This window comes from Mastomys coucha, unplaced genomic scaffold (assembly GCF_008632895.1).
Source record: "Mastomys coucha isolate ucsf_1 unplaced genomic scaffold, UCSF_Mcou_1 pScaffold6, whole genome shotgun sequence".
NCBI lineage: Eukaryota > Metazoa > Chordata > Mammalia > Rodentia > Muridae > Mastomys > Mastomys coucha.
In genome coordinates, this window is record NW_022196912.1 from 35282326 (window position 1) to 35296629 (window position 14304).

General features: G+C 38.7%; 1 protein-coding gene across 5 annotated transcripts in view; it reads left to right on the forward strand.

Annotated features, from left to right (window-relative positions):
* The window catches only part of Nbas (NBAS subunit of NRZ tethering complex), a 386817-nt gene that overhangs the window by 102507 nt on the left and 270006 nt on the right, over positions 1-14304 (forward strand). For all 5 annotated transcript variants that reach the window (XR_004114347.1, XM_031356464.1, XM_031356465.1 and 2 more), the window contains exons 26-28: positions 3219-3352; positions 5511-5573; positions 7749-7871. Coding sequence is in view for 4 of the 5 variants with exons in the window: in XM_031356464.1 (XP_031212324.1) it covers positions 3219-3352; positions 5511-5573; positions 7749-7871 (320 nt within the window). In the remaining variant the exon portion in view is untranslated. The remainder of the gene's footprint in view (positions 1-3218; positions 3353-5510; positions 5574-7748; positions 7872-14304) is intronic.

Consider the following 14304-nt stretch of genomic DNA (forward strand, 5'->3'; position numbering starts at 1 on the left):
TATATATATATATATATATATATACACATACACACACACACACACACCAGAAGAGGGCATCAGATTCCTTTACAGATGGTTTTGAGCCACCATGTGGTTGCTGGGAAGTGAACTCAAAACCTCGACCTCTGGAAGGGAAGCCAGTGCTCTTAACCGCTGATCTATATCTCCAGCCCCCATGGTGTGTAATTTTATGACTTTATTTTTCTACATTCTGATTCTGTTAGATTTTTTTGCTGCTGTACAGCACAGCTGATAACCTGCTGTTAATTATGTGACGTTCAGTTCATCGACTTTTTAGTACTTCTGGGTGGATGTTCTTTTGGTTTGAGAAAGAAGGGTAGTTTAATAGCTACTACAATGATACCAAGGAAGGAATGATGAGAGTGAAAAATGTCTCTCTTAGGCTGTAAGTAGAGACACCATGGAGGGGTCTTCACAGGCAAGAGTCAACAGTGTTTTCTGAGTGCTGTGATTTTTTTTTTTTTTGTTTGTGTGTGTGTGGGTACAATGTCTTGTTTTAAGGAAGATGTGCATACTGGTTTGAGAGGAAAATATCACAGTCAAACAAAGATACACAGATAAATCGGATCTTTCTTAAAGTAGTAAACCAGTTCTTACTAGGCTGGTATGCTCAAGACACACATCAGAAGCCATAGCACCTAGGGATGTCCTAGTGAAGTCTGTATGAAGTGGAAAATCAATCTGCATTCCTGGTAGACACTAGACCTGAGCAGACTGAGTCCTGGAGAACATATCCTGGGTGAAATATGGAAAATGCAAGGAGACATCATCAGCCTTTTGTCATGCTAGGGAGAAACATAATGTGACCTCTGTACTGCACATTTTGCATCCTTTTTATTAACTAACTGCCTTCAGCTAAGCTTGGATCAAAAATGTTTGAAGAAAAATTTTACATGTATTAAACATGTAAAATTTCTCTTTTGATTTTGTTCTGGTATAGCAACCACATTCTACTGTTATATGTAATCAAAGATGAAATAAAATCTGGACCAGAGTATGTGTATCTCATATACAAAAGTGATATTCTGTATAAAAGACATGAGCATCTACAGTTTTGTTTTCTACCGGGTTTTGGAACAAACTTACTATAGATAGCAACTACTAACTAGTTTGAATATAGTTAATCTTTTCTCTAGGGCAGCTGGTTCATGATATTAGAATAGTATGACATTGTGGCACCACCTGGGGTCCCAGTCACTTGGGAGGCTGCAGCAGAAGGGTGCAGAAGGGTTGCTTGAACTAGGAATTAGAAAATAGCTAGGCAGCACATTGAGATTCTTTGACTTAAAATGAAAAACTGTGTCTTGATATGAGGCCAACATGAGATTGCAGGGAAGCAAAAAGGCTCTTCTGTTACTCTTCATACTGAAAGACTTTCAGTATAAAATTGTGTGTATAGACGATCCAATGCAAGCTCTACCTCACTGATACGAGAAGTGGCAATTTAGTGTTTCAGGATGGGGAGAGCAGGAGATAGTGGGTCAGGTGAAATATCAAGGCTTGGCTTCTGCTTCAGATGCTTGCCCAGGCTGCCCTTGTCTGGGGGTGTTTCAGAGCTTTCATACACTGGGTTTCTTCCCTCGTAAGCTATTGGCTACCATGCCTTGCCTCAGTTTCCTAGCTCTGTTTGCATGTGCACACATTTGCAGAACCTCCAGAACTCATGCTCCCTGATTTAGGCCTTGCAGCCAGGGGTGGAGATCTTAGTCCAGGCCTTAGGACTTTCTAGCTTCCCACCATGAGCAAATCATGTGACTTCCTTGGGCCTCAGAGTGACTCCATTATACAAAATAGGAATAATACTGAAATTAGTCTTACAGGGCCGTTAGGAGGACTTATAAATTAATGTAGAAAAGTAACTAGGAATGGTACCCTGTTTAAAATAAGAATCTAGAAAGGCTAGCTACTTTTATCAATTTCTACCTGTATTGATAATTTGTTTTATTCCATATATGGTTATTTTATCAGTCACTTTATAACTTTGAGTATAACTTTGTCAATTCCAAATTAATGATACTATTTTTCATATTGTCTTGAAGATGTTTGTAGAAATCCTCTACCTCATCTGCTTCAGAAAACTTTACTTCTCTGAACTGTCACTGATTTTTTTTTTTTTTTTTACACCCGTTGATATAATTCTTTTACTAAGAAAGTGCCTGGGTGGCAGCTTCTTTCCCTCACTTTATATCGTGTGTGTGTGTTTGTGTGTGTGTGATGCATGCTTACTAGATACTGAAGTACAACATTATCAGAATCTCCTAAATTACTTAGCTACAAAAGGCTTCTAATAGGGCTGGGCTTTCATTCTGTGGTAGAATACTTGCCTTGCACACTCAGGACTATAGGCTCCATTTCCATGGAGCTCCAGGATCTTGTTTCACACTTTCCTTTCTGTTTCTATGTTTTTTCCTGTCTTCTTTTATTCCACTTAAACCTCTGTCGTAGTTTTTGTGGTGTGGTAACATAAGCTTTCCATGTATAGCAATGGCTTTACTCTTTCCTGTACCCTCATAGGAGGGTGCTGGTAATATCTCGGCCTTATAGACGAGAAAAATATGGTACCATTTGCTTTTATTATTTTTGTGTTTCATAAGATACTCCAAGAATAGAAATCTGTGCTTTGAAGTAGCAAACCAATATCCTATATGGAACAAGGCCTGAGGTGGCCATCTTTGTGCTCCATAACTAGAGTGCGCTTGGTGGTTGTGCCACTGCATTGTGGTTCTCCAACTGAGTGGGACAGTAGTGCAGTGTAGGGAATGCTTACATGGGATGCATATGGGAAACGGTAGGCTCTATAGTTTGTGATACTACTTCAGGAATTTCATAGATTTTTGTAATTGATACACAGAATTCAGATGTGGGGGTTAGAAATGTTACTTTTAATGTCACTGCCTTTATAATTCACTGTGTTATTTGTTATTTGCATCTGCTTTATCTGGAATGGGTCATAAATTGAAGAATCTGATTTTAATAGATGAAGCTTTTGGGTTACAAATGATCTTTTTTTGCTGATTCTGTAATTAAAGTGTGATTTCATCTAGAATTATTAAATACCTCAAAAGTCTGCAAGCTACAGAAAAATCAAGATTTGTTTCTTTGGCTGATTAATGGCACTGTTTAATATTCTATTGACAGTGGTGCTGGGATATGGAACAACTGACTTTTAGTCCAACATGCTTTATTTTTCCTAGCTGCAGCAAAAAATTATCCCTGACGAGGACCAGCTGATGGCCATAGCACTTGAATGCATCTATAACTGCGAACGAAGTGACCAGCTCTCCCTCTGCTATGACATCCTAGAATGCCTCCCACAAAGGGGCTGTGGGTAAGGAACCCCGGAAGCCAAGCTCACCCAGGCTTCTTAGTCTAGTATTTAAAACAAAGGCATTGCTTTTCTAAGTGGTCATCAACAGAAAACTTTGAGACTATAAGAAAGACAAAAGTATGGGAGATAGCTCAATGGTGGGGTGCATGCTCAGTATTCACATGGACTTGAGCCCACCCCAGCCCTTCAAAATTTAAAGGGGAGCCATATAGAGATGAAATTAAAATTGTCTGTCGTCTTGGTGTCTGGAGATAGCCTTCATTTTTCTGTTACTATATGGGAGGTCCACTGTAATTATAATTTCTGATATCATTCTGTTTAATGTGATCCTCACATACTGGAAACTAAGAAACATGGCACTGTAAGGAGAATCTTCTGAAAGTACAGCACTGACTTCTTGGCTCTTAAATTGGGCTTTAGTTTTCTTTTTTTATCTTTGTATATATAGACTGCTTATGTTTATTCTGTGAATTCTTCCTTCTCAGTCTGTATTTAGTAGTTTTTCCTTGGACATCAGGTAGTTGTCATCCCCTCTCCCTTTGCAGTCTAGTTCCTGAGTATCCCACAGGGATGCTCAATACTAGGCAACACCCTCATCTTTATACCTTTGGTACTTCGGCCAAAGTGCTTAGCTTCACTGGTCTTCAGCTTCCTCAGTAAAATCTACTCTTTAGGTAGGAAGGCTTCCTTGTTGTAGGTTTCTTTTGTCCCTCATCTCATGTCAGGGAATTGTTTAGTTTTTAGTAGCCGGATGATAGCTATCACCACGTTTTCAATCTACTCTGTAACTCTTGTTCCCATATACTTGGATACAGGGAAAAGATGAATGGAAGGTGACTTTTGAACAGTAGCAGAGTATTATCCCAGAATCTGACCTTTTGGTTTTCAAGATGAAGTTTGTGTTTACAAAGTAGTGGATTGGCTACCATCATACTTATCCAGCTACCATAGGAGCATCACTAACACTCACCCCCCTTGTTTAATGAACCAAGACACACTGGATACCACAACATCCCTTAGGAAAAAGGAGGCTTGTTCGAGCTGTTTAACCCAAATCCCATCAGTCCTTTGGGCTGACCTTATAGCTTACAGCTAATATAGGTACTTTATACCGGCATTAGTGAGTTTTTCCTCAGGAGATATGAGTAAGTGCTTTCCTCATGTAGGATGCCAACAATTGACCAGAGGACAATTCTAAATTCAGCTTTGTGAACTAATGAGGTTATTGGTCTTACTTATGTGGCATGGGTGCCATACGTGTAGATGACCCCAGAGCAGCCACACTAGTATAAAGTCTGAACTTGGTGATGACTTCTGTATAGGTGGAGTATGGCCTTCAGTTAACTGTTCACAGTTTTATCTACTGTAATACCTGCTAAACCCCAGACCATGTGACACTGGGTCAGAATCACATACAGTTGGTGTGGAGGGGCAGCGGGTGGCTGAAACCTCATGTAAGGGTCTGCTGACCTTCTCCACTTCTTCCTTTCTTGAGAGGCTGTCAACAGGCCCACTCTCAGGGTTTGCTCCTGAACGCATCATGGCTTCACCAGATGAAAGTGGTGATAGATATCACGTTCACAGGATAGTGTTCGACAGCAGTGCACAATGTGACACCTTAGGAAAGCAGTCGGCTATGATAGAGTGTTACACCATTTATCGGGCAACTGGTCTTTTCACTGTGAAAAGTTAGAGTCATTTAGAAAAACACGTAGTAAGAGTCTACAATTGTACTATAAAGGAGCCCATGGGGACATAGTTCTCTCCTCATTTGCAAATATAAAGTAATGTATGAACATAGTTGAAATGAAGATTTTAAGACAATAAACAGCTGTTTGGTGCTCACTTTTCCAATATTGGATTCCACTAATTCTAATCTTAATCTATTGAATTGATTCAGTGAAATAGGCATACGTGACTTTGCTATATGCTTTTGGGTATGACTAGAGATGGGCCTGATAGTCATATTATGCTAGCAGTACCTTAAGGATATAGTGCAGGACCTGGAGGTCTTTGGATGGTACATAGGAAATAAGCCTCAGATTTCATTTGGGCAGTGTAATATTATGTGTAAGAGAAATACCCTTTCCTCCTCGTATAGTTGTTTTATATTTTATTAAAACCCTCTTGTAAACCTAATTTTTCTTTTTCTTTTTAGGAATAGTACAAAGGTAACCTCATCTCTTCATGACATGGTAGACCAACTGGAGAAAATTCTCAGGTGAGTACAAAGACAAGGCTTTTTGTTCCGCGCTTACGAAGATGTGCCCATGGCCTGCCTGTCACTCATGTTTAGTTTGAACATGTAGTCCCTTGACTCTCTTGAACATTTTCTCAATGATGTGTGCACTATCTTACTGTAGCAGAGGGCTGGGATATGGGCCTGATAAGCCTGAGTATGCGTGCACATCTGCTGTGCTCCCAACCCTAGTATTTCTCCTCCCTGGTGTAGTTTTTGCTGGGACCTAGAACTCAGTAATGTAGACCAGGGTGCATTTGAACTCACAGATAATTATCCTGCCCCTAATACTTACTCTTGTATTGTTATTTATAGGTGTGTGCTTATTTTGTTTTGTTTTTTTTTTGTTTGTATATATGTATGATTTTTCAGAAGCATTTTGCCATGTAGCTCAGGCTAGTTCTAATCTCACAGCGATCTTCTGCTTCAGCCTTCTAGTGTTGGGGTAATAGGAATGAGATGCCATGGCCAGATAAGCCTATATTCAAGTCCAAACATTTCTACTCAATAGCTGTGTGACCTTTGAACCTATGGCTTTCTTTTTCGTTTTTGATATTTTCTTTATTATACGTAAATTTCTTCTTTCCCAGTTCCCCTCCGAAAAACAAACAAACAAACAAAAACAACAAGAACAAACCCCTGTTGCCTCCCCCTTCCCCATGCCTGCCACCCCACCCTTTCCCACTTCTTGGCCCTGGCATTCCCCTACACTGGGGCACAGAACCTTCACAGGGCCGAGGTCCTCTCCTCCTATTGAAGATTGAATTTTCAATCCTCTACTATACACATGCTGCCAGAACAATCAGACCCACCATGTGCAGTCCTTGGTTGGTGGTTGAGACCCTGAGAGCTCTGAGGGTACTAGTTAGTTCATATTGTTGATCGTCTTAAGGGGCTGCAAACCCCTCAGTTCTATAGGTCCTTTCTCTAACTCCTTCATTGGGGACCATGTACTCAGTTCAATGGATGGCTGTGAGCCTCTACATATGGCTTTCTTAACTCTAATAGTTATTTCATGAGATGGTGAAAGTGCTATTGGATTAAGAAACCAAAGTTTTTCAGACTTTCTGGGCACATAAGAAATGCACAATATCAAGCTGTGTTAGAACTTTAATGTGTTTTTGTTGGGATATTCTTAAATTTACAGTGTAATGTTGAGTTTGAGCTGTCTTTCTCTGAGAGTGAATTGTTCTTAATGTGCCCTTTAGGGAGTTGAGTATTATTTATTAGCATTCATTTTTATGTGTATATACATATTATAACTTTAAAGTATTATATTATAAAATTATACTATACTACAAAATGAAAATAGTAGACTATAAAAATATTTTTTAAGTATTATACTATGAAATTGAATAAAAACTAGGAGCTGTGACTGTACCTCAGTTGGTGGAGTACTTGTTCAGTGTGTACAAAGCTTTGATTCTCTGTCTCTTTTCTAAAATGTACATGTGGTGGCCTGTTTGGTTATCCCAGCACTAGGAGGTGGAGGTAGGAGGAATAGAAGTTGAGTATCATCCTCAGGTGTGTTGCAAGATCATGGACAGCCTGGCATATGTGAGACCTTGCATCAAAAATGAACAAACAAACAAGTAAAGGAAGGAAGGAAAGAAGGATGCAAAAATAATAAACTGTTCTTTTAATGTATAATTACTGGTGACATCATTTCATTAATAGTGTGTATGTAGAAAAGCGTCATTATTCGGAGGCCATCAGTCTTTTTATTCACTTAAACTAGAGATGATAGTGTAAAAATATTTTAAGTTCATTTAGGGGAACAGAATGCCCATGCACCATATTGCTTGTATATTGCCAAGCTTTGAAGCCTAGTCCTAACGTCATGTTTGCCTTATTACTGTGCACGCTTTTAGAGTGGAGGCGGCTTGCCAGAAAGATTTTGAGTTATAGATTTCATCTTTTGAAGAACAGATCATTTATTCTAGATATAGCCTAGAAAAAGCCAGTGAGAACTATGTTGTTTGATATATAATTATGAGTTTTATTTTTGGTAAGAATTAATGTAATATATAATACTGGATCTTATGTATATATGATAACCTTTTATTTTTCCACCACATCTCTAATAATAATTTAACTTCTTAACATATTTATTCTCATTGTTTGAACAATATTGAACATTTTTTCTTTAATGTATAGTGTGTCCGAGCTTTTGAAAACACATGGACTGGAGAAACCAGTTTCATTTGTGAAGAACACCCAATCCAGCTCCGAAGAGGCACGCAGCCTGATGGTTCGACTGACCAGGCACACTGGGCGGAAGTAAGTGATGAAAATGATTGACTGATGCTTGTGAATGTTTGTTTGTTACATTACTCGTTTTCTTTTTTTGACAACAGACAGTTATATAGTTGGTTGATAACATACTCCAATTATAAAATGTATAATTTGATAAGATTCGATCTATGCATATACTCATGATACATACCATCATGGTGTTCACAGTAATGGCCATAGTAGGTAGTAACCTAACCCTTACAAGTTACCTCTTCAAGTTACAAGTTACAAGTCCCTTTCTCCTCGTCAGGTCCTCACCCACTCACAGAGCTGCTACTGATCATTTTTCTATCCTTTTTAGATATTAATTTCTGTCTCTGTTTCTTTTATTTAGCATCAGTTATTATGTGGTTTATCCATGTTGTACCATTACTCGATAGATTATACTGTTTCATTTGTTCAATAGTATTCCATGTGTTAGATTTATTGCACAATCTGTATATGCTTACCTATTAGTGGACATTAGAGTTTTTTGAGATGTGACTTTTACAACATACCTTTTATAGATATTTATTTTTCAAATGAATATACTTAATTTCTTTTGTATGAATACATAAAAGTAAACTGTTCCCAAACTCATGATTCTCTTAAATCTTATGCCCTGCCTTCGGAATTTGAGGGTCACAGGTATACATCACTTGAACTGATCAATTAATCTTCTATATATTGTTTTTTTGTCTTCCAGTCTTGATGGATTCACTTTGTTGATTTTACTGTTGATTTATAACTTTATTTTTATTCTTGTTGCATAACATAGCTTCTAACAGATTTTAGATACTCATGTTTTCAAGTGAATAGGTTTTAACAATTACTATCTAGAGTATTAGTAGAGTATTAGTGTTTAGAATTTTTGGTATTTCTATGTCATCATTAATTTATTCTGATGAAGTTATGAATTTTACTGTATCTCTTTGGGAATTTATTTAGCTGCAAGAGAGCTAGCAAAACCGAATTTATTAGTTAATAATTGCATTTCCTGTGCTCCCATACTTAGTAGTCGCATTTCCTAATTATGCATTTATTTATAAAGTTTTATTCATATTATTTTTGAATATTTTGTTAATATTCACATTTCTTAATCATGAATATATGAATTTTCCATATCCATATGAATATTCACATTAGCATATGAATATTTTGTTCTTGTAGGCTTGGACCATTTTGTGTCAGTTTAATTCTTTAATATCAGCCCATGTAAAAGCAAGAAATATTGTACCTTCTTGGTCTGTCCAAGCTAAACAATAAAATGTGAGAGAGAAAATAGATTGCCTTGTAGAAAAATTGGCAAAAGATTTCAAACATATTTCCAACTATGTGAGATCCAAGTGGCCTATAAGCAAACTGGGAAATGTTTGGCTCATTTTAATCATTTTTTTGAGTGGACCTACAGCAAAGCCTCAGTGGGAAGGACCTGTGACTTTGCACTGAGTGAGACAGTAGGTGGAGAGTGTGAGAGAAGAAGCTAACGTAAAGTTAAATAGAACAAGAGGATTCTGAGATAGAGTCGGAGCTTGGATGTGCTCCCTCTGTGCGTATGAGGAAGTTACCTTCAGAATCTGTCCTGGTGGGAATGGATAAAATGTAAAGAAGCCTGGAGGGGAATTTTAAGTCCTGGTCGAACAGGGACCAAACTTGCTGGTAGTAGGATTAAATAATGAATTGTTAGAGATACAGTTGAGTCTGATAACAGAAGAAATGAAATTCCAATACTAATAAGATAGTGAAAGTGCTCAGCTTACATTCCAAGTACAGTCAAATTCTTTGTGCCAGGGATGTCCTAGCATTTTGTGCCTTTCTCTACTCACTGTTCCTGTCTCTTGTATAGTGTTTTATTAGCAAACATATGCACCGAAGGCTTTCTTGTAGGTTGTAAGTTACAGCCAATGTGATTTAAATGGGAAGGAATGTACCCACCATTGCCCTGATAATTACTGACTGACTGTTCCAGTCTTATGACAACTTAAAAAGGAGTCAGTGTTCCCAGGGTGATGCCATGACTCTAGGACCTGTGCCTCCACAGTTGGAGAACCTTGTTCCTGCTATTTAGCTCATTTGCTTCTGATGTGCTCAGTGTGAGTTTCTACTCATGGCGATCTACTCATGAATATTTAGGAGAGCATGCTCTCACTTTCAAAATTGTCTAAAGTAGTCTCATATATATCATAAATAATGGTGGAGCCCACCACATTCATCATGAATTCGGGTTTTACTACCTTGAGTATGGTACTATCTATACCTGGTTTGGAGGGAAATCAATCTCAAGTATATACTTGTAACTAATGCACATACTCTCTCTCTCTCTCTCTCCATATATATATATATATATACACATATATATACATGCATATATGTATGTATATACATATATATATATACACACACACACATACATACTCAGGTATCTTATTAGCTTGCTAAATTCTTGTTTCTTAAAATCCTGCTTTTGATTCTTATTTATGGGATTTATTCTGAAAAGGGCCGTTGTAAATGATGTGTTATAATTTATTTTAATTATGATCTCTACTTATGGCTAGCCATGTGTGAGGGAACATTTATACCATCTGTCCTAATGCTGATAGCTTCCAGAGGAACAGCTGGGCTGTGAGACTTGTGATCAGCCTGACAAGGCCAAGGTCTGATTCTGTTGAGCTAATAAGGTGGACAGTAACTTCAAACATTTTGTTACTTCACTGACTTTAAGCCAAATCTGAAAGGAGTCTCACAAGTTTTTTGAAGCCTATGAAAAATATTCAAGGAGCAGGATGAAAATACTAAATATCCTATATAGGTTATTCTGGAGTACTTATAGCAGCAGCAATGTGTTGTATATGTTTGTATGTCAGAGAAGTATGTGTCCTCATGTGCTTCATGGCATATGAACAAAAATAGTTGTTCATGTAATAATAGAAACTATAATGGACAGTGAGACATGTGCTTATCAAATTTTTAGCATGATGACCAGGGCAGTTGTTGTCTCAGCTCCTTGGGGGCAAAGGCAGAAGAACTGCTCAGTCCCAGGTCTTGAGGCCAGCCTGTGCTACATAGTAAGACCCAGTGTTTACAAGCAGAATTGCTCAGGGAAAGTGTTTTTAAGTAACTATATGCTTAGCATTTATCTTGTCCATTTAAGCATATAACAGATAGAAATGGTGGATATTGTTGTGGTTGGCATAGCATCTCCCTTTGTATATCAGGCTGCCTTGGCATTATGATCCCCCTGCCTCAGCCTCTTGAGTGCTGGGATAATAGGTGCATACTACAGCACCTGGTAACAGTGATGATTTTAAATGATAATATATTGAGATATACAAGACAAAAGATTCAGATAAAAGACACTTTTGTATTTGGCAAACTCAAAAAAACGTCTACTATTTCTAGATGTTGAGTTCTGTTATTGTCCAGAACTTTCTAATTAGAGGTAAACACAGTGATCCTGTGCTCAGGTACATTCAAGTTAGATGAACTGAAAGAGAAACAAAGAAACCTACAGCATGCTCCCCTTTCTACTGTTTTATAACATAACATAAAACAAAATGTCTTTAAGACCTAAAATCCACCCATTCATTCACATTTCTCAAATACTTAATCAGGAAACTTGTGTGCCTTTTATTTATTGGACTTTTGCTGAGAACGGAGTCTAGAAGTCAAATGCAAACACTGAACTCCATGCAGGTTATTGAGCTCATTTGTATGTTAGGAGCATCTTGCATGTCTGCAGCTGCCCAAAGTTAATCTTACTCATTCCTCAGGATTCTGTGAATTGGGCTTTGAGTAAAAATGTTTAATTCAGCAACATGATGCATTCATACCACAAATTCATGACTGGGTGAAACTGTTAGCAAACCCTCCTTCCCTGCAGCTTGGGAAGCAGCCATAACCAGTCTTTTCAGTGTGGGATTGTGAAGTCCTAACTAGCCCTGCAGAACTGCTCAGGTTGATAAATTGCCTCTGTGCATAGTGTAGAATGCTGTGCTCTGAGCATGATAGGCATCAGCTCCTTCAGAGCAGCTATGCCCTTGCTTCTGGACTGTTGATGTTCCCTGATTGAAAGGAGAGAAGAGGAGCATTATTGGATCATTCCTTCCTACACTTTCCAGTCAGCTGTGTATAAGTCTGCCCTGATTTCATGTGGACTCCTAGTCCAGGAAGGCACTAGAATATATATACTGTGGCAGGTTAACAGATGGCATCTGACTTCCATTATTTTGCAAACTCGGGGAAAGTGAGACTGTATACATACATACACTGTATGGCTGCTTTTGGGTCACCTATGTGACTGTAAGTAACCCCAATACATTTATGGATTCACCAAGTTAAGCTGGTTTGTCAATGAAACTCTTTAGTGGGGGGAGTGTGTTTTTATCCCCATGGAGAGAATTTCCACAACATTGGATGGAGGTGGTAGGATTTAACAAAACCAAAGATAAGTTTGGGAAGAGCAGTGGCAGTTTCTTGTTATCAGTTTTAGACAGCTGAAGCTATGCTGTCTGAGAGTTGACCATCTACAGCAGGTATTAGATCTGAATCTTGCCATATGGTGTGGAATGTTAGGTCAGTCTCTTTGCTGTTGTAATCACTGGAAGGTTGCTGTTTTGCATAAGAAATGGGACAGAGGCCAGATTGGCTACACAAAGGAACTTGCATGTATAAAGGAGAAACTACAGTGGGACATGCAGCTAGAGTCCTTCACTCTAGCCTGTTTCAGAAGGAAACTGGAAAAAAGAAAACAAAACAAAAACCAGGATAAAATGGAGGTGTTGGCTTGTACTTCTTAAACCTAGAGGATACTCAAAGCTTGAAGAGATTACGGATCTCCTGGAGTCTAAAAATGTCTGGTAGTAAAGAAGAAAAGCACAAGGTCGAAATGGTCATTCACCAGGCAAGACAGGACTGTGTTCCCATAGTCGAGAAGGCTCATTTGGTTTGATGAGCCCTGTTGTGCAACCATTTTTGATGATATAGGATGGCTAGCAGAATTTGACTAGTAAAGACCAGGGAATAAACTGAGTTGGTAAAGTACATAAACCATTCAAGAAGGGATAGAAAATGGATAGAAAATGGGGCCAGTCTTGGTCTCTGTCAACAAATAGAGCAAAATCTATGTGAATTTATCTTCCTGGGGTTGGTGGGGGGATTGGTGGAAAACTTCTGAAGGCTTTAGAGTCTTAATTAGCAGTTGAACAAGGGTAGACTGTTGGGAGAGGCAAGGAAGTCTCACTGTACCTGCCTCTGGGGAGGAAGAGGCTCTGAAGGGGTAGAGGCCACAACATTCTTCACCTTCCCTAATCAGGAGGCCATGTGGATGTAGGTAAGGACTGTGCAGGATGATTTGGAAGCCCTATACTGACCTGTATGTCTATTTGCCTTCTATTTGCAGAACATCTGCAGGGTTAATGCACATTTATTATCTTGTATTGCAGAATACTGGGGTAGGGGATGTTGGAACCAGGTATGGCCTCATTTTGTCAATTCCAGGACAGTGATCATTAACTGATAAGTATGGCAATAGCAGGGTGCTAACAGAAGGATTAAGCTTGCTCTAGGGATTAGTAATGACATTTTTCTCCTGTGGTACATTGTTTGCCTAGCCAGTGCGGCCTCTTAAGGCCTTAGTGTCTAAAGGAGGCATTGGCTGTCTGCAGCTGCTATGCAAAGCCAGCCAAGATTCACTCAAACCCAAGGGATCAGGAATGGGCATGAGTACAGTCCATTCAACAGCCTGGACAAACTAAACCAAACACTATCTGGATTGGAGCTGAATGCTTTGGTCTTTCTTGTGTATGCTTACTGGCCTCCCTTTTGAGGGAATCTTGAAAATTATGTCCCTGGAATTGTTCTAAAAGATTACTGTCTGTTTTGGAGCTTGAAGTTTCTTCCTAAAGCAGATGCAATGAAGTAAGTACTCTGAGGCTCTGGCAACTTGTCCTTGGGCTGCCACCTGAGAAGGTAACTCCTGAAGGTCACTTTTTTGCTTATGAACTTCGCTGCCTGGAATTCCATGTAAAGCAATGGTTCTCAACCTGAGCGTCTCATCCCTTTTGGGAGTCACATATCAGATACCCTGCATATCATATATTTATATTATGATTCATAATAGTAGCAAAATTACAGTTATGAAATAGCAACAAAATTACTTCATAGTTAGGGTCACTACAACATGAAGAACTATATAGAGTCACAGCATTGGTAGGTAGGGAGCCACTGACTTTTAGAGGTAAACCTCTAGCCACAGTGCTCATGGTAGGCTGTTCCTTTGTGCCAAACCTGATCTAACAGTGGTTTAAGATTGCTTTCTGTGTCTTAATGTTCACATGAAATTTCAAAAGACCCTGGGTAGCCAGGCTCTTGCCTATAATCCCTGTATGCTAGAGTCTAGGGTAGGAGAATCAAGAGTAACTGGAGTCTATGTGAATTCAAG